General features: G+C 36.9%; 1 protein-coding gene across 1 annotated transcript; it reads right to left on the bottom strand.

Moving 5' to 3' along the window:
* Positions 1 to 555: 555 nt before the first annotated feature.
* On the bottom strand, positions 556 to 20,762 carry CLEC2D (C-type lectin domain family 2 member D). Its single transcript, XM_032391035.1, has 5 exons — positions 20,585 to 20,762; positions 17,101 to 17,214; positions 6,780 to 6,964; positions 2,312 to 2,415; positions 556 to 789 (listed from the first exon to the last, which is right to left on the bottom strand). Exons 1-5 carry the CDS (start codon positions 20,643 to 20,645, stop codon positions 651 to 653), a joined length of 603 nt encoding a protein of 200 aa, XP_032246926.1. The 5' UTR covers positions 20,646 to 20,762; the 3' UTR covers positions 556 to 650.
* Positions 20,763 to 24,177: the final 3,415 nt, after the last annotated feature.

The raw sequence follows: 24,177 nt of genomic DNA, 5'->3' as shown, positions 1-24,177 counted from the left end.
ATTAGTAACATTAGAGAATGTTCTGAGAGTGTAATAAGACTAAGAAGTTAAATAGAAAGAAAACTGCTTCTACTCTTTCAATAAGTAATTCTAGAATGAAAGCTTTTTGTCCTGCACAGGGTTTTGAGAGAAAATTTATAAAATTTATAACAAAACGCCAACTATATACAAAGAATGTCAGGTTATATTCATGTCTTATTTTATTTTATTTTATTTTTAAAGATTTTATTTATTTATTTGACAGAGAGAGAGATAGCGAGAGCAGGGGCCAGTGGGAGAGGGAGAAGCAGGCTTCCCACGGAGCAGGGATCCTGGTGCAGGGAGGGAACCCAAAGTGGGGCTTGAACCCACAGATCACCACATAAAAAAACTCAGAATAGGGCGCCTGGGTGGCTCAGTTGGTTAAGCGACTGCCTTCAGCTCAGGTCATGATCCTGGAGTCCCGGGATCGAGTCCTGCATCGGGCTCCCTGCTCGGCGGGGAGTCTGCTTCTCCCTCTGACCCTCCTTCCTCTCATGCTCTCTGTCTCTCATTCTCTCTCTCTCAAAAAAAAAAAAAAAAAAAAAAACTCAGAATAAAAAAATACAGTTTCTAATAAACAAGATGAAAAATAAAAATTTAGTGGCATGGTCACAATGAGTATATGAAGGTCAGATAGAGCTTTGTCTCTGCATATGGGCATATGTGTCTGGTTTGGAACAGATCCACTTCCTCTCCGTGTAATGCCTAGCACTACTGGCACCTTTGTCATTCAAATAGGCACATTCTCCTCCTCCTCTGATAGGAAAACTGCAATGGAAGAAGCAGAATCAATCAATTGGCCACCAGATATTTCTCCAAAAGCAGAGGGAATAAAGATGAGAAAATAAGGAAACTAACATTAATTCAGCCTCTAAATATAAGATGCATTACACACATCATCTCTTTAATATTAAAAATTACCCTCTGAGATATATATTATCTCTTTTTATGGACAAAAACAACAACAACAAACAAACAAACAAAAACAACAGAATTTCCCAAGATTCTATAACAAGTAAAACTACGATTCATGCCTAAATCGATGAAAATACAGGGCCCATGCTATTCCCACCTTCTTCACTTTGGGAAAGAGAAGAGGGAAGAAATGCTGCTATATTACAGGTAATTTTGTTGTTGTTGTTCTTGGGCCCTGATTTTCTCCTGTGGTATTCATTAGCATTTAAATGGCCTGACACAGACATCTGGGTCAGCATTTAGACTATAAGTTTTTCTTCTGTACCATGTGAAATTGCTATAGTGTGACATGATTTGCCTATTGCTGAGACAAGCTAGCCCTTAATAAATATATAGTTAACAATATATTTGCTCCTTTAAACACTTACAGAATTAGATGATGTAAACATTACTATTTCAGTATTATAGAGGAAGAGGTAAAGGTTAATACTAAATATTTAACAAGCATCCACAATGTGCTAAGCACTGCACATACAACAGTGTGTAAATATGAGTTCTAACTCCTAAAACTTAACATCTGTCCAAGATCAAAAAGCTACTAGGTAAGAACTAGTTTTCAAAACTACCACTGTCCTACCCAGTGCCCTTTTCACCAAATAAAGTGATATTTCCAATGCTGGCTACTTTTCATAACCTCATAAAGCAACTTTTCAAAACCTCCTCATGTCCTCAGACAAGAAAACATTTAGCAAAATTGTCTGAATCCAAGTCTTCCAACATTATCCAAAACTTTTCCCGTAATATAAAGATCCAATAGATATATGATTGAGATTAAATTTGACAATGCCAAACTGTACTTGTGCTAAACATTATAATTATGATCTTATAAATAATGGATGCCATTACCATCACTCATCCTTATGTAAATGGTTGAAGATTGATGCAGTGATAGTTTAATGTAATAATTTAACTTGCATTTATATAAGATTTTAAAGTTTAAGTAGTGCACCCATATACATCAAAATCTCTGATTCTCACATCAACCCTGTGAGATCAATCGAGCAAGTACAATTAATTTTGCTGTAGAGGTAAGCAACAGACTTAAAGATTGTGTAGTTTGCTCAACATGAAAGAGTTGGTCAATGACATAGAGGAGGTGGTTGTCAAGTTCACCATTCTAGCATGCCACATATGATAGGTTTTGTATTGGTTGGAGGAGCTTTCAAAACCTCTGCAACCTACAATTTTTCACTTTATTCCTTTATAACTAATCTTAAAATAAAAAATTTTTGGAGGATGTAACTGGAGAACACGTTTGGTTTCATGCAATGTAAATCCAAATACAAATATTGCTATCATATTTTTCAGAACTTACCAGCTGGTCCATTCAGTGCCATTTATCCATTTCCATGGTTGGCCTTGTTCTCTGCTGAGCCCAATCCAGTGGTCATAAGGGCCTTTATACCTCAATAGGAAATTCTTTTAGAAAACAAAGATGATATGAGTTAACCTGTCATTATCTGGCCTCTCCCAGAAGAAGTGTTGCTTCTATGCTATATTCTTTTTTTTTAATATTTTGTTTATTTATTTGACACAGAGAGAGAGGCACAAGCAGGAGGTAGTGGCAGAGGGGCTCGATCCCAGGACCCCAGGATCATGACCTGAGCTGAAGGCAGACACTTAACGGACTGAGCCACCCAGGTGCCCCTCTATGCTATATTCTTAACTGCTCTTATAATTTTCTCCTTTTTAATTTTGTGTTGTTTAATAATACAGAGAGAATAGATATGCCATAGTAGCATACACACATAAATATTAAAACTGAGAGAAATTACTGATAATTTGCTCTTAATTCAGCATAGTGCCACTTTGTATTAATATTCCACAATTTGTTTATCTATTCTATTATTGATTTCCACTAGCATTATTTAAAGTTTGAAGTTATTATGAATGCTGTTATGACATTCTTGGCACCTGTCCTGGAATGAATGATCATGGCACAGTGAATACTTATTGTCAATTTTACCAAATGACACCAAATTCTTTTCTGATGTCATTGTAAGAAATTATACACACCAGCATTATAGGCCAGTTTTCCATGCTACACATCTTTGTTAACACTTAGAGCATCTTTTTATGATTACAAGTATTAATTTCAATATAATTAAATGTATGATTTTTCTTTATGATTAGTGGATTTAATGACTCCTTAGGGAAATTTTTACTTTTAAGTCATAAAGATGATATTTATTTTCGCTTTTCCTTGAGATATACAATTGGGATACTGATTTTAAATATTTCTTTTTTTTTCTTTAAGATAGGCATTTACAGCTCTAAATTTCCCTCTTAGTATTGCTTCTACCACATATCTTAAGTTTTGGTATGTTGTATTTTCATCTCATTTGTCTCAAGGTATTTTCTAATTTCCCTTATGATTTCTTTCTTGTTCACTGGATGTTTAACAGTGGGTTGTTTAATTTCTACATATTTGTGAATTTTCCAGTTTTCCTTCTATTGTTGATTTCTAGTTTCATTCCATTGTGATTGCAAAAGTAACTTTATATGATTTCAATCTTCTCAAATTTACTAACTTGTTTGGTGGCCTATCATATGATCTATCCTGAAAAAATGTTCCATGTGCATTTGAGAAGAATATGTTCTGTTCTTGTTGGGTGGAGTGTTCCGCATATCTTTTAGGTCTAATTGGTTTGTAGAACTGTTCAAGACTTCTATTTCCTCACTGTTCTTCTGTCTGATTGTTCTACCCGTTATTGAAAGTGGAATCATGAAGTCTTCAACTATTATAATAGAACTATCTATTTCTCCTTTCAGTTCTGTCAATCGTTCCTTCATATATTTTGGGACTGTGTTATTAGGGTATTATATGTTTAAAATTGTTAGATCTTGATGTATCAAAATTTGTATCAAGATATAATATCCTTCTTTGTGTCATAAACTTTTTTGCTTTTGTCTATTTCGTCCAACAAGAATATAGCCACACAGCTCATTTTGGTTACTATTTGCATTTAATATCTTTTTCCATCCTTTCACTTTAAACTTCTTTGTGTCTTTTTTTATTTTATTTTATTATGTTATGTTAGTCACCATACAATACATCATTAGTTTTTGATGTGGTGATCCACGATCCATTGTGTCTTTATATCTATGGTGAGTCTCTGATAGAGAGCATATAGATGGATCTCATTTTGTTTTTATCCAACTGCCAGTCATATATATGCATTTTGTCCCTATACATCTCCAACCCCATCTTTATATTATTGTCATAGATTATATATGTATACATTGTATGCCCATTAACATAGATCTATAATATTGTATTATGAATTCACCTGTTAAATTGTATGTAAAAAGAGAGAATTACAAACTAAACCAAGAGTATAGTAATACTGGCTTTATATTTATCTGTGTGGTTACCTTTATGAGTGTTCTTTATTATTTCGTCTCTGAGTTACTATCTAATGTACTTTAATTTCAGACTTTATAGTTGCTTAAGGATGGGTCTACTGCTAAGAAACTCCCTTAGCTGCTATTTGTCTAGAAGTATCTTATTTTTTCCCCTATTCTGAAAGATTGTTTTGACAAATACCGAATTCTTTTTTTTAAGATTTTATTTATTTATTTTTTTGTCAGAGAGAGAGACAGAGCACAAGCAGGCAGAGGGAGAGGGAGAAGCAGGCTCCCCGCTGAGCAATGAGCCCAATGCGGGACTCAATCCCAGGACTCTGGGATCATGACCTGAGCTTAAGGCAGACTCTTAACCAACTGAACCATCCAGGTGTCCCGACAGTCACAGAATCTTGACCGGCAGGTTTTTTTTGCAGAATTTAAAATATGTCATTCCACTGCTTTCTGGCTTCTATAGTATCTCAGGATAAATCAACTGTTAATCTTACTAAGGATCCCAACACCTGACTAGTCCCTTCTCTTGCTGCTTTCCAATTTCTCTTTGGTTTTTGATAACTTGACTCTAATTTGTCTTAGTGTGGATTTCTTTGAATTTATCTTGCTTAGGAGTTTGTTGAGGCTCTTGGACATGTATATGCATCTCCTTTCTCAACTTTGGGAAGCTTTGGGCCATTATTTCTTTACATATTTCTCCTACTTTTTTTCTTTTCCTTCTGAGATCCCTACAATGCATATATTGGTTTGCTTGATGATACCACAGTTCCTTCAGGATCTGTTCATTTATTTTTGGGTTTTTTTTTTCTTTTCTTTCTATTCCCAAACGGGATACTTTCTTTTTTTTTTTTCTAAAGATTTTATTTATTTATTTATTAGAGAGCGAGAGAGAGAGAAATAGCATGAGAGGGGAGAGGGTCAGAGGGAGAAGCAGACTCCCCACTAAGCTGGGAACCTGATGTGGGACTCGATCCCAGGACTCCGGGATCATGACCTGAGCCGAAGGCAGTTGCTTAACCAACTGAGCCACCCAGGTGCCCTCAAACGGGATACTCTCAATTATCTTATCTTCAAGTTTGCTGATCCTTCCTTCTTCCTGTTCAAAGGAAGACTCTAGTGAGTTTTTTCATTTCAATTATTGTGCTTTTCCGTTCCAGAATTTCTATTTGGTTCCTTTTAATAATTTCTACTTCTTTATTGATATTCTCGTTTTATTTATATATCATTTTCCCGATTTCTTTTACTTTTTCTGTCTATGGTTTTCTTTAGCTCATTGACCATATTTAGTACAGTAGATTTTACATCTTTGACTAATATTTCCAATGTCTGGGCTCCCTCAGGGATGGTTTCTTTCAGATATATCTCCCTGTGAATGGGTTATGCCTTCCTATTCATCTGTGTGCTCTGTAATTTCTTTGTTCAGAACTGGACATTATGAATATTTTATGGTGTTAACTCTGGGAATATAATTCTTTTCTTCAGAGATTGTTGAATTTTGATTATTGAGATTTGGAACCACTGTCTGTGACTTTTCCTAATAATTTTTGCAAAATGTGTATTCCTTACTGTGTGTGGTCACTGAAATTTTTATTTTGTTATTTCTATGGTCAGCCAGTTCCCTGCCAAAGATTTTCTTAAATGCCTGGCTCCCAAAAGGGGAAAAAAACAAGTACTGTTTCTTTAAATCCCTTGGAAATCACTTCAGTTGGTAGAAGTTGAAAGAAAAAATGGCAGCCCACCTCTGTATCTGCCCCTTGGCAATGAAGAGCAGCACTCAAAAATAACAGCACATAACCACAATATTTGAAGACCAATGTTCTTATTGGCCATCCTGGATCCAGCAAGTTTTACCAGGAACATGGCCAGAAGTCCCCATATCTCCCAGCCATGATGAGGTGTGGGGAATGGTAGCCACTGCATGGGAAAGCTGAACTTCACTGGGATTAAGTGAAATTTACTAACCTCTTCATTAAGTTATTCCTTGGATGCTGCAAGACTCCAGAGTTCCAACTCAGTTACTTGAGAGAGTTTCTGCCAGCTCAATAGTTGTTTAGGTACAGACTCCAGGAGCTTTCTACTCTGCCATCTTCTCTGATATCACTCCTGCCTGATTCATTTTGAAGCAATGTTAACTTAATACAATTTAAAATTATGTTTCCCTGTCTAATTCTATTTGCATACTTCTTGCTCATAAGTCAAAGAAAGCACTGACTTGCTCTCTGGCCACCTTCCTGCTATGAATGTTAAGGTAATTGTAGATGGCCCACTGCAGAATGTAGCATCTGCTGGCTTTTCTCTCCTTATGTTAAAAAATCAATATCTAGGCAGATATCTAAACCTGTATTTTAGACATTCTCACATAGAATTACATAGCATATTGGAGGAGCCAATTTTTTTTATTCTAGGTAGAAGTATTTTCTTACCAGTTCCTGGATGGTTTCAACCTGAACAAGATCAGCACCATGTGAGTCACAAAACCTCTGGCTGAATGTCCAATTCTTGATGTCATCAGAAAAATAGAAACACTTTCTTTGGAAACCAATCCAGGTTTCTGGGCATGCAGCTTCAAAACACTCTGATGATATCTGATGCAATTTTCTTCCAGTTACTAAAAATAAAAACAACTTGCTTTTATATTTTCCTATATATATTACCAAGTGCTTTCTAATACACTTTTCAATAGTCATGTGAGATCTAGGGGGCGGAGCAAGATGGCGGAGGAGTAGGAGACCTGGATTTCGTCTCCTCTCAGGAATTCAGCTGGATAGGGATCAAACCATTCTGAACACCTACAAACGCAACAGGAGATCGAAGAAAAGAATAGCAACAACTCTCTGAACAGAAAAGCGACCACTTTCTGGAAGGTAGGACGTGCGGAGAAGTGAATCCGAGGCGATATTCGGGAGGATAGACGGCGGGGGAGGGGCCTCCGTCGGCCGCTTCTGGCAAGTGATAGAGCCACGGAGCACAAAATCGGAACTTTTAGAAGTCTGCTCCGCTGAGGGACGTCACTCTGGTGGCGAAGTGGGGGGTGGAACCCTCGCGGGACAGTGTGGTCTCAGGACCCTCGGGGTCACAGGAAGACCGGGGGTGCCTGAGTGCAGCAGAGCTCCCAGGTATCGGAGCAGGGAAGCCGGCTGCAGAGACGGAGCCCAGGCGCGGACTCTCAGCTCGGGGTTGCCATAAACCGTGATCCGCGGCACAGTCAGGCCACTGCTCCTCCAGCAGGGACCCCACAAGCGGCAGATCCGGGGAGACTCACCTTCTTCCCCCGGGAGGAGAGGTGCGGGAGCGCACCGCGGGGATTTGCTGGGTTCGGAGACACCACCCGGGGTCGGGTGCCAGATAGAAAGGCGCGGTCACAGGCCGAGTGAGCGCGGAGTGTGGCCGGAGACTGGGGAGACGGGAGTGACTGACGGCTTTTCTCTGGGGGCTCGCTGAGGAGCAGGACCCCGAGTTCTCGGCTCCGCCGGGGCGGAGACTGGGAGGCCACCATTTTCACTCTCCGCCTCCAAAGCTGTACGGAAAGCTTGCAGGGAACAAAAGCTCCGGAGAGCAAACCCGAGCAGATTACTTAGCCCGGACCGGCAAGGGCGGGGCAATTTTGCCTCCGGCAAAGACATTTGGGAACCACGGCAACAGGCCCCTCCCCCAGAAGATCAGCGAGAACAGCCAGCCAAGACCAAGTTTACCGATCAATGAGAACGGCAGAACTCCAGCGCTAGGGAAATACTGCACATAGAATTCATGGCTTTTTTACCATGATTCTTTAGTCTTTCAAAGTTAATTATTATTATTTTTTTTTAACTTTTTTTCTTTTTTCCTTTTTTCTTTTTTTTGAATTTTTCTTTTTCCCTTTTTCAACCAACATCTTATCAATCCCTTTTTTTAAAAAAAAACATTTTTATTTTTCATTTTTAAAGTCATATTCTATCCCTTCATAGTAGTTACCCGTATTTTTGGCATATATATATAAGTTGTTCTCTCTTTAAAATCTTGAGATAGTTTCTTCTAACAGATCAAAATATAATCTAAATCTCTAGTGTATGGTTTTTTTCTACTCCCCTGCCTGATCACATTCTCTCCCTTTTTTTAATCCTCTTCTTTCTTTTTTCAAACAACTTATCAAATCCTTTTTTAAAAAAATTTTTTATAATTTCCATCTTTACAGTCATATTCCATCCCTTCATCATATCAACCCTTATTTTTGTACATATACAAGTTTTTCTTTCTTTAAAATTTTGGGAGGGACTTTCTTTTAACAGACCAAAATACACCCAAAATCTAGTGTGTGGCACTGAGCTATAATCCAGCCTGATCATATTTGAGCACATTCTGTTTTTGTTTTGTTTTGTTTTGTTCTGCTTTTGTTTGTTTTTATCTTTATCTTTTTCTTTTTTCTTTTTTTCTTTCCTTTTCTTTTTTCTCTCTTTCCCTTTCTTTTCCCACTGCTTCAGGTCTTTTCTGATTTGTTTAGAGTATATTTTCTGGGGACGTTGTTACCCTGCTAGCATTTTGTTCTCTCATTAATCTATTCTCCTCTGCACAAAATGACAAGACGGAAAAAATCACCTCAACAAAAAGAACAAGAGGTAGTACCGACTGCCAGGGACCTACTCAATACGGACATTAGTACGATGTCAGATCTAGAGTTCAGAATCATCACTTTAAAGATACTAGCTGGGCTTGAAAAAAGCATGGAAGTTATTAGAGAAACCCTTTCTGGAGAAGTAAAAGAACTAAAATCTAACCAAGTAGAAATCAAAAAGGCTATCAATGAGGTGCAATCAAATATGGGGGCGCTAACTGCTAGGATAAATGAGGCAGAAGAAAGAATCAGTGAGATAGAAGACCAAATGATGGAAAATAAAGAAGCTGAGAAAAAGAGAGATAAACAACTACTGGATCACGAGGGCAGAATTCGAGAGATAAACGATACCATAAGACGAAACAACATTAGAATAATTGGGATCCCAGAAGAAGAAGAAAGAGAGAGAGGGGCAGAAGGTATAATGGAGCAAATTATAGCAGAGAACTTCCCTAATTTGGGGAAGGAAACAGGCATCAAAATCCAGGAAGCACAGAGAACCCCTCTCAAAATCAATAAAAATAGGTCAACACCCCGACATCTAATAGTAAAACTTACGAGTCTCAGAGACAAAGAGAAAATCCTGAAAGCAGCTCGGGAGAAGAGATATGTAACCTACAATGGTAGAAACATTAGATTGGCAACAGACCTATCCACAGAGACCTGGCAGGCCAGAAAGGACTGGCAGGATATATTCAGAGCACTAAATGAGAAAAATATGCAGCCAAGAATACTATATCCAGCTAGGCTGTCATTGAAAATTGAAGGAGAGATAAAAAGCTTCCAGGACAAACAAAAACTAAAGGAATTTGCAAACACGAAACCAGCCCTACAACAAATATTGAAAGGGGTCCTCTAAGCAAAGAGAGAGCCTAAAAGCAACATAGACCAGAAAGGAACACAAACAATATACAGTAACAGTCACTTTACAGGCAGTACAATGGCACTGAATTCCTATCTTTCAATAGTTACCCTGAATGTAAATGGGCTAAATGCCCCAATCAAAAGACACAGGGTATCAAATTGGATTAAAAAACAAGACCCATCGATATGCTGTCTGCAAGAGACTCATTTTAGACCCAAAGACACCCCCAGATTGAAAGTGAGGGGGTGGAAAACCATTTACCATGCTAATGGACACCAAAAGAAAGCTGGGGTGGCAATCCTTATATCAGACAAATTAGATTTTAAACCAAAGACTGTAATAAGAGATGAGGAAGGACACTATATCCTACTTAAAGGGTCTATCCAACAAGAAGATCTAACAATTGTAAATATCTATGCCCCTAACATGGGAGCAGCCAATTATATAAGGCAATTAATAACAAAAGCAAAGAAACACATCGACAACAATACAATAATAGTGGGGGACTTTAACACCCCCCTCACTGAAATGGACAGATCATCTAAGCAAAAGATCAACAAGGAAATAAAGACTTTAAATGACACACTGGACCAAATGGACTTCGCAGACATATTCAGAACATTCCATCCCAAAGCAACGGAATACACATTCTTCTCTAGTGCCCATGGAACCTTCTCCAGAATAGATCACATCCTAGGTCATAAATCAGGTCTCAACCGGTACCAGAAGATTGGGATCATTCCCTGCCTATTTTCAGACCACAATGCTTTGAAACTAGAACTCAATCACAAGAGGAAAGTCGGAAAGAACTCAAATACATGGAGGCTAAAGAGCATCCTACTGAAGAATGAATGGGTCAACCAGGAAATTAAAGAAGAATTAAAAAAATTCATGGAAACCAATGAAAATGAAAACACAACTATTCAAAATCTTTGGGATACAGCAAAGGCAGTCCTAAGAGGAAAGTATATAGCAATACAAGCCTTTCTCAAGAAACAAGAAAGGTCTCAAGTACACAACCTAACCCTACACCTAAAGGAGCTGGAGAAAGAACAGCAAATAAAGCCTAAACCCAGCAGGAGAAGAGAAATAATAAAGATCAGAGCAGAAATCAATGAAATAGAAACCAAAAGAACAGTAGAACAGATCAACGAAACTAGGAGCTGGTTCTTTGAAAGAATTAACAAGATTGATAAGCCCCTGGCCAGACTTATCAAGAAGAAAAGAGAAATGACCCAAATCAACAAAATCATGAATGAAAGAGGAGAAATCACAACCAACACCAAAGAAATACAAACAATTATAAGAACATATTATGAGCAACTCTATGCCAGCAAATTAGATAACCTGGAAGTAATGGATGCATTCCTAGAGATGTATCAACTACCAAAACTGAACCAGGAAGAAATAGAACACCTGAACAGACCTATAACCACTAAGGAAATAGAAGCAGTCATCAAAAATCTCCCAAAACACAAAAGCCCAGGGCCAGATGGCTTCCCAGGGGAATTCTACCAAACATTTCAAGAAGAATTAATACCTATCCTTCTGAAACTGTTCCAAAAAATAGAAATGGAAGGAAAACTTCCAAACTCATTTTATGAGGCCAGCATTACCTTGATCCCAAAACCAGACAAAGACCCCATCAAAAAGGAGAATTACAGACCAATATCCCTGATGAACATGGATGCAAAAATTCTCACCAAAATACTAGCCAATAGGATCCAACAGTACATGAAAAGGATTATTCACCACGACCAAGTGGGATTTATCCCTGGGCTGCAAGGTTGGTTCAACATCCGCAAATCAATCAACGTGATACAATACATTAACAAAAGAAAGAACAAGAATCATATGATCCTCTCAATAGATGCAGAAAAAGCATTTGACAAAGTACAGCATCCTTTCTTGATCAAAACTCTTCAGAGTATAGGGATAGAGGGTACATACCTCAATATCATAAAAGCCATCTATGAAAAACCTACAGCGAATATCATTCTCAATGGGGAAAAACTGAGAGCTTTCCCCCTAAGGTCAGGAACGCGGCAGGGATGTCCACTATCACCACTGCTATTCAACATAGTATTGGAAGTCCTAGCCACAGCAATCAGACAACAAAAAGAAATCAAAGGCATCCAAATTGGCAAAGAAGAAGTCAAACTCTCACTCTTTGCAGATGATATGATACTTTATGTGGAAAATCCCAAAGACTCCACCCCAAAATTGCTAGAACTCATACAGGAATTCAGTAAAGTGGCAGGATATAAAATCAATGCACAGAAGTCAGTGGCATTCCTATACACCAACAACAAGTCAGAAGAAAGAGAAATTAAGGAGTCGATCCCATTTACAATTGCACCCAAAACCATAAGATACCTAGGAATAAATCTAACCAAAGAGGCAAAGGATCTGTACTCAGAAAACTATAAAATACTCATGAAAGAAATTGAGGAAGACACAAAGAAATGGAAAAACGTTCCATGCTCATGGATTGGAAGAACAAATATTGTGAAGATGTCAATCCTACCTAGAGCAATCTACACATTCAATGCAATCCCCATCAAAATACCATCCACTTTCTTCAAAGAAATGGAACAAATAATCCTAAAATTTGTATGGAACCAGAAAAGACCCCGCATAGCCAGAGGAATGTTGAAAAAGAAAAGCAAAGCTGGCGGCATCACAATTCCGGACTTCCAGCTCTACTACAAAGCTGTCATCATCAAGACAGTATGGTACTGGCACAAAAACAGACACATAGATCAATGGAACAGAGTGGAGAGCCCAGAAATGGACCCTCAACTCTATGGTCAACTAATCTTTGACAAAGCAGGAAAGAATGTCCAATGGAAAAAAGACAGTCTCTTCAACAAATGGTGTTGGGAAAATTGGACAGCCACATGCAGAAGAATGAAACTGGACCATTTCCTTACACCACACACAAAAATAGACTCCAAATGGTTGAAAGACCTCAATGTGAGACAGGAGTCCATCAAAATCCTAAAGGAGAACACAGGCAGCAACCTCTTCGACCTCAGCCGCAGCAACTTCTTCCTAGAAACATCGCCAAAGGCAAGGGAAGCAAGGGCAAAAATGAACTATTGGGACTTCATCAAGATAAAAAGCTTTTGCAAAGCAAAGGAAACAGTCAACAAAACCAAAAGACAACTGACAGAATGGGAGAAGATATTTGCAAATGACATATCAGATAAAGGGCTAGTATCCAAAATCTATAAAGAACTCATCAAACTCAACACCAAAAGAACAAAGAATCCAATCAAGAAATGGGCAGAAGACATGAACAGACATTTTTCCAAAGAAGACATCCAAATGGCCAACAGACACATGAAAAAGTGTTCAATATCGCTCGGCATCAGGGAAATCCAAATCAAAACCTCAATGAGATACCACCTCACACCAGTCAGAATGGCTAAAATTAACAAGTCAGGAAATGACAGATGTTGGCGAGGATGCGGAGAAAGGGGAACCCTCCTACACTGTTGGTGGGAATGCAAGCTGGTGCAGCCACTCTGGAAAACAGTATGGAGGTTCCTCAAAAAGTTGAAAATAGAGCTACCATATGATCCAGCAATTGCACTACTGGGTATTTACCCCAAAGATACAAAAGTAGGGACCCGAAAGGCTACGTGCACCCCGATGTTTATAGCAGCAATGTCCACAATAGCCAAACTGTGGAAAGAGCCAAGATGTCCATCAACAGATGAATGGATAAAGAGGATGTGGTATATATATACAATGGAATATTATGCAGCCATCAAAAGGAATAAGATCTTGCCATTTGCAACGACGTGGATGGAACTGGAGGGTATTATGCTGAGCGAAATAAGTCAAACAGAGAAAGACATGTATCATATGACCTCACTGATATGAGGAATTCTTAATCTCAGGAAACAAACTGAGGGTTGCTGGAGTGGGGGGTGGGGTGGGAGGGATGGGGTGACTGGGTGATGGACACTGGGGAGGGTATGTGTTCTGGTAAGCGCTGTGAATTGTGCAAGACTGTTGAATCTCAGATCTGTACCTCTGAAACAAATAATGCAATATATGTTAAGAAAGAAAAAAAGAAGAAGAAGAATGTAGCAGGAGGGGAAGAATGAAGGGGGGGAAATCGGAGGGGGAGAAGAACCATGAGAGACAATGGACTCTGAAAAACAAACTGAGGGTTCTAGAGGGGAGGGGGTTGGGAGGATGGGTTAGCCTGGTGATGGGTATTGAGGAGGGCACGTTCTACATGGAGCACTGGGTGTTATGCACAAACAATGAATCATGGAACACTATATCTAAAACTAATGATGTAATGTATGGGGATTAACATAACAATAAAAAAAAATTAAAAAAAAAATAGTCATGTGAAATACTAAATGTATTATCCTTATATTTCAAATGAGGAATAGAATTTTGAAAGTCATTGCATATATTACACAGCAAATGTCAAAGCTAAGATTCAAGTAATGCCTTAGTTAGTGGATGAATTGAAAAAAGAATAAATAATGCCTTAAACTCTGGACTATATACCTGTCTACTTGGATTTCAACAATGTTACCTTTCCTTAAAATATTAGGTACATCAATAGCAACATTTTATCAGCCTTAGAGAACAGATAGTTCAAGAGCTCTAGATACTTTCCTAAATAAAATGAGGTGCAGGGTATAGATACCTTTTGTGAAGAGTTTCTTGAGATGAAATGGTCGGATACATGTCTAAAGAGTCCCATGAGGGTAAAAGAAGTAGTTTTACCCTGAGCATTCTTCTACTAAGGAGCTTCCTTCTACTAAGGAAATTTTGTGATGCTTTCTATATTTTGAAGCTGACAATATTCCATTGGACAGGCTTTTCTGATACACTTCCCATATAACCAGGAGAGATGCTCCCTTCAAGTAGGATTCAGAGCGTGGAAAGTTTTTTTCAGATGGTCTTTATTGATCCACTGGTAGCTGACTCTTCCACTTTTATGACCATTTTCTCCTATTTACAGCTTCTTTATTAAGTAATGTTAATTCAAATCTCTATTTTTGCTTCATCAATGTATAAGGTATTTTATTTTTGGTTATAGAATGGCAAGAATAGATCGTTATCCATGGAATCATAAAAATATTAAAAAATAAATAAGGATCCCCTGGAACATGGAATATTCCAAGTATTATTGACTCTAGGATTTGTAAGCAGCACTTGAAAAGCTTGTTAGGATATTACATCTGGATATAATAACAGCAGGGTAGGTTTTATGTTATTACTCAGGTTGGGGTGGAGGTATAGAGGAATATTCTTGTAATTTTCTACAGCAAAGCTTGGCTTACATTTGATACAGTGCAAGTGTGTTTTAAGCTATAAGGGCATCTTCATTAGCTAAATTGCTTCCAGGGTATGCAATCCAAGAATAATGTGTTGTCTGGGAAAACTGGCTATATATTCCAAAAAAGTGGGGGCTAGAAGAAGCTAGAGTCTCTGGACAAGAAGACCACAATACCTCTATGCCTGCACTGTTGTACAGCCAGTTAGTAGTTTTGATATTCTCTCACTTCTCTCTCTTTCCATCTGATTTGCTTGTATTCATGCAAGCATGTGTGTTATAGAAGTAAAATAAATCTTTGTCCCTGAAAACCACAATGAGTTATCACCTCACACTTGTTAAAATGGCTATTTTTTAAAAGACAAAAGACAACCAGTGCTGCCAAGAATGTGGAGAAAAGGGAACCGTTGTACACTGTTCATGAGAATGTAAATTGGTACAGCCATTATGGAAAACAGTATGAAGGTTTCTCAAAAAATTAAAAATAGAACTACCTTATGATCTAGTAACCCTGCTTCTGGGGTTATATCTAAAAGAAATAAAATCATTATCTTAAAGAAATATCTGCATTCCCCTATCCATTGCAGCATTTTCAAAATACCCAAGATATATAAATAATACTCAGCCTTTAAAGTGGAAGCAACCCTGCCATTTGTGACAAATTGGATAAGCCTGGACGACACTGTGCTAAATCAAATAAATCAGACGCAGAAATACAAGCACTGTATGATCTTACTTCATATATGGAATATAAAATAGTCAAAATCATAGAAGAAGAAAGTAGAATGGTCGTTGCTAGGAAGGGAAAGTGGGGGAAATACTGAGATGTTGGGCAAGGGGTACCAAGTTTCAGTCATGCAAGAAGAATAAGTTCTGGAGATATAACATACACAATGTGACTATAGTTAACAATGCTGTATTGTATACTTAAAATCTGCTAAGAGGGTAGATCTTTGGTGTTCTCGACAACAGAAAGGTAACTGTGAAGTGATGGATATGTTGATTAATTTGTAGTGATTATTTCACATATATACAGATATCAAAACATCAAGTTATACACCTTAAATATACACAATTTTTGTCAATTATACCTCAATGACTTGGGGGAGGGGTGCAGAGATTAAATACCATGACTAAGTGCAATTAATCCCAGAATGCAAGGATTGTTCAATATACAAAAGTCAATTAACCTCGTATAGCATAGTAATAGAAAAAGGTTAAAAAACAAAACAAAAAAACTGATCATCTAAGTTGATCATCTGTATTTTGTAAACCACCATGTTTTTTGTGATCCTCTCTTCTTTCTAATATCTCAGCCTAAAGCCTCATTAATATATGGTTTAAAAATTACTGAATTCTTGGCCAATATTCAAACATAAACACAATTTCATAAATCATACACATTCAGCTTCTACAACTCTATTTTGATGTGTCCTCCACTAGGATCTACACGTAATACCTTTGAAGTAATTTTAATTGAACATTTAATTTCAATTACATTGTACACCTGAAACTAACATAATGTTATATGTCTATTATAGCTCATTTTTATATATCCTTAATCCAAAGAAAAATTTTTTAAAAAGAAAATGTAATTTGAGAGTAAATTGTATATATATAAACGTATAAAGTATATAAATATATGTTTGTAATTAAAATATATGAGTTTATAAATATATATGTATACATATAGATTAAAACTACATGGTTAAAGGCCTAGCAATAATATAAATTAAAGCACAATATGATTGGCAACTGGGTTCTACCTTATGCGGACTCTGGTCCTTCTATTAAGCTTCCAATAACATGACCTCTATATTACACAATTAAGATCTAAGACCCCACTTATAAGGTAATTGGAATTTAACTCAGTGAAATTAAACTGTAAAGAAGTGTAAAGAACAGGAAAATTATCAATAAGTCCTCTCTTCTTTTGGAAAATGGACTTGTCTAGATGAACAAAGATTACAATTCACTTACCTAACAAATTCATAATTATACCAAGCAATATAAATATCAGACATATGACTGTGGATAAAACCAAGACTTGATTCAGGGTAACGGTAATAGAATGCTTCCTTGGATGCCGGTAATCTGGAAAAATAAATATTGAAAACATGTTTTTGTTTTTGTTTATGTTTCCATTAAATGCAGAACAGACATCAGACTACTAGAAGCATTAACCATCAAAATGTTACTTTCACTTCTTTCCTTTTCACTAGAGGGGGCAATTGGCCTATCATTTTGTGAATTTACAATTTTCTCTCTTGAGTTTAATTGTTCACAGAAATTAAAATTGATCTTAACACACAACTAATCCATGAACAGCTTTGCACCCCTCCCAAAAACTAAATAAAAATCTCATTAAACTTCCAGATCCAGCTACCATTTTAATAGAAATACAAGAGAGAGAGAATCATGTCAATTAAGCAACAGGAATGAAATCAACAAACTCCAGACTGTTGGAAATTCTACATAATAAATTATCTTGAATCTTAAAGAAAAAAGTGAAAGCCAAATTTTAAAAAGCAACCATGAGGAAATCTTTTGATTAAAAGAGACTTAAGGGGCGCCTGGGTGGCTCAGTCGTTAAGCGTCTGCCTTCGGCTCAGGTCATGATCCCAGGGTCCTGGGATCGAGCCCCGCATCGGGCTCCCTGCTCAGCGGGAAGCCTGCTTCTCCCTCTTCCACTCCCCCTGCTTGTGTTCCCTCTCTCGCTGTGTCTCTCTCTGTCAAATAAATAAATAAAATCTTTAAAAAATAAAAATAAAAAAAATAAAAATAAAAGAGACTTAAAAGGCTTTAAAAAAAAAAAAAGTTGGGCGCCTGGGTGGCTCAGTCGTTAGGCGTCTGCCTTCGGCTCAGGTCATGATCCCAGGGTCCTGGGATCGAGTCCCACATCAGGCTCCCTCCTCTAGGGGAAGCCTGCTTCTTCCTCTCCCACTCCCGCTGCTTGTGTTCCTGCTCTCGCTATCTCTGTCTCTGTCAAATAAATAAATAAAATCTTAAAAAAAAAAAAAGTCAAAATTAAAGTGAGAAAATGATTCTCATAAAAATCAATTTAATGTGATTCGAGAGAATACTTGGAGGGCTTCTGAGCTGGATAGCAAACTTTTTTCTCTAACAAAGACAGTATTTAACAAGGATGCTCAACTTAGAATAATCCATTAAGCTGTATATTTGTTTTGTACATTTTTCTCCATTTACATTATATCTCAAAACATCCTACATTATCTAAAACCTCTTGTAAATTTTATCATTGGAACCCTCTTCTGACTCCATCTTTTGGCTACTGCACACACTTTTAGCTACTTCATCTAGAGATGTTCTTGGCTAAACAGGTATATTTCTCTCTAATATTCTATCCACACTAGAAATCTTTTCATTAATGTTTACCAGATTGACCACTGGGTTGATGCACATGCAGGAAAGATGTGAATAACATTACAAAGGATCCAAAAAGTGAGCTGACATTGGAATCAAAGCCCACAGAACACCTGAACATAGCCAGAGTAATTGCCTGCTAAAACCAAAAACATTAATATACTCCAAAAATTTAAGTAAAGTCAAAAGTCTCACAACAAAATATTCATTCAAAATGTCCGGAATACAGTCCAAAATTACTCAGCATATGAATAACCATGATAATTTCAACTTTCATGGGAAAAGAAAATCAAGAAAAGCCAATGCTAAAATGACACAGATGTTGGAATTATCTGACATATACTTTAAAGCAGCTGTTATAGAAATACTCAAAATACCAAATGAATAAAGAAATAAATGAAGTCATTTAACAATAATTAGAAATCATCTTTTCCTCATCTGAACTGCCTTCTCTCTAAATTGATTACTACCTCTACCAAAGACAAAAATATTTTTTTCAGTCGTAAATTACAACACTTCAGTTTTCCCCAACAGGTACAAAATACCTTTTTTCACTTATTAAATCATCATATAAAGCCTCAAATACAAGTGTTTTTTTAAAAGTTTCAAGCTTCATATAAATGCATAATATATATGAGATTATATATGTATATTTAGATATTTTCTTTTTACTGTGTAGCCAATGTAAGATAATTCCATTTGAAAGCTCTACTGTTTTTTCTTTGACTTCTGTTTATGTTTTTTATTTGTTAAAAAAACTCATTTTACCTTTTCTTTACTTTTTAATTCTTTCTTTCCTATGAGCTTTCATGATAAATTTTTTTACTTTTAATTAATTAATTAATTAATTAATTAATTTATTTATTTATTTATTTATTTTTAAGGGTGTTATTCATTTATTTGGGAGAGAGAGAGAGTCCACGAGCTGGAGGAAGGGGCAGAGGGAGAGGGAGAAGCAGACTCCTCGTTGAGCAGGGAGCCAGACGTGGGGCTCGATCCCAGAACCTGAGCCTGAGGCAGACACTAAACTGACTAAGCTACCCAGGTGCCCCCTTTTTACCTTATTTAATAATGATAATACCCTGTGTCTATATAACACTTTCAACTATGTATTGTTCTTTTCAGTGAAGTTAATTTTAATAATAAATAATAAGTGTATAATAAATAATAAATAATATTAATATTAATAAATGATTTAACACTAATAGTAAATAAATTAATATTTAATACTAATATTGTTAATAAAGTAATACTAATAAATAATTTCTAATAATGGATTTATTTATTTTAGAGAGTGGGGGGAAGGACAGAGGAAGAGAGAGAGGGACAGTTTTTTTTTTAAAGATTTTATTTATTTATTTGACAGAGAGAGAGCGAGAGAGGGAACACAAGCAGGGGAGTGGGAGAGGGAGAAGCAGGCTTCTCGCTGAGCAGGGAGCCCGACACGGGGCTCAATCCCAGGACCCTGGGACCATGACCTGAGCCGAAGGCAGACACTTAACGACTGAGCCACCCAGGCATCCCAAGAGAGAGACAGTCTTAAGCAGACTCCACATGGAGCCCCAACATGGGGCTCCATCTCATGACCCTGAGATCATGACCTGAGCCAAAATCAAGAGTTGGGTGCTTAACCAACTGCACCACCCAAGCGCCCCTCAGTGAAATTAATTTTTATTAATGTTTTTTAATTTTTAATTTCATTTGTTTAATTTAATTTTTTAATTTTAATATTTAATAGCTGATTGATGAATTAATAATATTAATAAAATATTAGTATATGTTTCAATGACATTAATTTTTAAATATTTATTCTCAATCATAAATTTAACCTGACCCCATTCTCTTACATCTTTCTCTAAGAGTTCTCTCTCCTTACTTGTTAGGACAAGTGCACTTAAGTATCTGCATATTTTTACACAAATTATAAACTAATTTATAACCCCTAGAACTCCATCTCTCATCCTTGAAAACTCTTTAAAAGACTGTTAACCATTTTCCCTTTGCAGAAACTAGATCCCATCACTGCTATAATCTTACCACCTCAGTTCCCACATTCATGTCATACAGTCCAGCTTCTTACTTGAGGTTGCCAGCAAGTCAACTGGTATAAAATTTTCCTCCAGTGGATTGCTATCGTGCATTTTGTGCCCAGTTTTTACAGGACAGCTCACTCAGTCGGCAGTTTCAGCGTCAGAATGTGACAAAAACAAGAGAAAAAGCTCACATTCTGGTTAGAACTTCCTCTAACCGAAGTTTTGGCTTCAGTTACTTACACACGCCTAAAAATGAAAGAGGAACGAAATGACACTGAAAACAGCTTGCTACAGCAAAAGCCTCTTCAGTTCTCAGCATAAACTTGGTATCTCTCAACTTGTATTACCATCAGCACAAGTAAATATAAATTTTCAAGTTTATCCTTTTTACATTTCTTCATGATTTTGTTGTCAAAGAGGACAGAAAGTAAGCCTCGATAAATTTCACATTATCTTGGAATTCCTACACAGATGGCAGAACTAATAACAATACTTTTACTATTATTCTCATGGTGTGATAACATAAAACGATGGTTTATTGTCACTTATCATGATCCAGAAGTACTGATGAAAGACTTAAATATGTGTTCCCATTTAACTGGTACAACTAAATAATGAAGCTGATATTATTATTACTTTTATTTTAAAATGAGCTCCTTGAGTAAGGACTGAGTAATTTGTCTAAGTTCACAGTTACTGACAGACCCCATGATTAAATGGCTGATTTAGGAACTACTTTGAAAGTAAGACCCTACATAGTCAGTAAAGGTCAAATGTTGACTCCTGTGACATTTCTGTGTCAGTCATACACTCATAAAATCTCTGTTTCTATTCCTGAAACAGCTCCTCACTATGAGAAAAAGAGAAAAATTAGTTCTTACAGTCATGATGTGTTAGCTAAATGAAACAGTAAGGCTGAAATGGCAGAAGGGCTCCCGTTGAAGGGAACTGTGTTCATCTAGTTCAAGAGAAGAGAACATGGAGTATAGTTGGGAAACCTCCTGATACTTAAGATAGCTGGAACACAAACTGTGAAAGGTGAAATGCGAGAAAATAACTTTCTAATTAACACAAGCGCTCTATATTAAACTGTGAATTTCATGACCTCTAAGCCCTAAGATCATGTTCACTTTCTTAGGAAACCCTGTGTTGAAACCATATTTAAGATATACCTACATGTTTTTACATGGTGAAAAAACAGGGGACACTGAGAGCTATTTTAATTTCACTTAGGAAAAGGATTTTTTTTTTCTTTTCTGAAACAAGATTTTTTTTTTTTAAATTAGGCATATATTTAAGAGACAGAAATAAGTGACTAATAATCTGCCTGTGAAAAGAAAAAAGAAAAAAGTCCCTTCAGGGTCATTACTATTCAATAGAAGGAACTATTCCAAGTGACTAATGTAAAAGTAATTTTATCAGATTTTTTGTTGGAACACATCACTGATAAAAAAAAATTACAGGAAACAGCAAAAACTCATGAAAATTATTTAGTCTTACTTGACCTCTGCCCCACTTTTCTTGGCCTTTCTGGTTTTGACAACAGAATGGATGATAAGTGTATTCAGTGTAAGAGAAATATAAAAGCCTGTGTACACTATGTGAAAGAACACGGCCTTTGGAGCAAAATAATCCCAGCCCAAACACAACTCTTAAAACGCAGTAGTTTTTTTACTTTCCATATATATATGGTAGGCAGAATTTTAGACCCTCAAAGATTCCATGTCCTAATCCCCAAGCCTGTGGATATATTACCTTACATGGGAAAAAATTTTAAAAATCTTTGAAGATGAGGCGCCTGGATGGCTTAGTAGGTTAAGCCTCCAACTCTTGATTTCAGCTCAGGTCATGATCTTAGAGTTGTGAGATGAGATATGGAGCCTGCTTATAATTCTCTCTCTCCCTCCCCTCTGCCCTTCCCCTGACCTTGTGTGAGCTCACTCTCTCTCTCTAAAAAATAAAAATAGAAAAAAATAAGGTCTTTGAAGATGTGGTTAAAAATCTTGAGATGAGGGGCGCCTGGGTGGCTCAGTCAGTTAAGCGTCTGCCTTCAGCTTGGGTCATGATTCTGGGGTCCTGTGATTGAGCCCCACGTCAGGCTCCCTGCTCAGTGGGAGCCTGCTTCTCCCTCTGCCCCTCTCCCTGCTTGTGCCTTAAATCTTAAAAAAACAAAACAAAACAAAACAAAAATCTTGAGATGAAGAGATTATTCTGGAGGATCTGAGTGGACTCAATTTAGTCACATGGGTCTTTCTTCAAGGAAGGCAGCAATGTTACCTAGAGAAAGGTCTGAAGGAGCTGTGCTGCTGGCTTTGAAGATCAAGCAACCAAGGAATGCAGGTGGTGTCTAGAAGCTATAAAAAGCAAGGAAACAGATTCCCCCCTAGAGCTCCAAAAGGAACATAGCTCTATCAACAACTTGAATTTTGCTCTATAAGATCCATTTTGAATCTCTGACCTCCAGAACTATAAGATAAAAATTTCTGATTATTAAAACCATAATTTGTGGTAATGTATTATTACACAAATTATTATTACAGCATATTAACTAAGTTCTCTCACCCTCAAGATCTATATGGTGACAGGCTTGTTCTGAAAAATGAAATCTATGATTTAGGTAAAGGTGTCCAATAAACTTCAGCTGTTAAATACTTAGTGTTCAGTTACTAATGATTTATGCCTGCTTAAGGAAACATTATGAGCTTTAGTATCTAAAATGTTCCTGATGAAGCTTTGGTCCAGAGAATATCTACAATCTTTTTTCTTCCAGTTTCAGATAAAGCCATTTCCCCCAAGTGCAGAACACTGGCCAGAGCTTGTTCTGATAGTCCAGTGCTTGGGTTTAAATATTCTGAATATCAGTGATTCTTAAGGGTAGGAGAAATGGTGTGTTTCATCCTAGTGCATCATGCAAAGGATCTGAGAGAAGTGAGGGAAGCCTGCTAAGCAAAGCAACTATTGTTAAGTAGCTCAGCAAAGAAAGTACCCTCTTCAGTAAGCAAAAACACTGAGCATGAGCAGGCTATGATGAATTGCGACTGCGCCGAAGAATGACTGTGTGCAGGACCAGCTACATGGACATGCTGTCTGTCCAGCAGCAGACCTCTATGCTTAAAAGGGCTTCCCACTTGGTTTAATATGCCAGCATTGACGTCTTCAAATTATTACTACTATTTAAACAAGACACTCCACATTTTTATTTTGCACTTGACCCTGCAAATTGTGTAGTAGGTCCTGACTCTGTGTGCATGAAAGAGGTGAATCAGTTTTGACCTCATCTAACATAGCTTTCATTTTTTACTTAAATGTTTTTTCTCAATTTTCAAATTATTATAAAGTCATATGCAGGTATGAGAAATATTACAGAAAGAACCCATGTTCCCTTTAGCCAGTTTCCCCCAGGGTAACATTTTAAAAACTACAGTATGCTTGGTTTCCACGTCTTTCCTTAGTAAAAATATCACAAACATTAATTCACCAACATTGTACATGTATTTACATATACACATTCACACATATAGAAAAGGAATATGCTGTGCCAGTCCTAAAATAAAATTGAATCAAGAAGAATGCATTAAAATCAATCAATCAATTAATTAATTAAAACTACAGTATGATATCACAGCAAAGATAATGACAT

Source organism: Phoca vitulina, unplaced genomic scaffold (assembly GCF_004348235.1).
Source record: "Phoca vitulina isolate PV1807 unplaced genomic scaffold, GSC_HSeal_1.0 scaffold59, whole genome shotgun sequence".
NCBI classification, from domain to species: domain Eukaryota; kingdom Metazoa; phylum Chordata; class Mammalia; order Carnivora; family Phocidae; genus Phoca; species Phoca vitulina.
The sequence above is the reverse complement of the archived record's forward strand: the minus strand, read 5'-3'. Positions and strand labels throughout refer to the sequence as shown.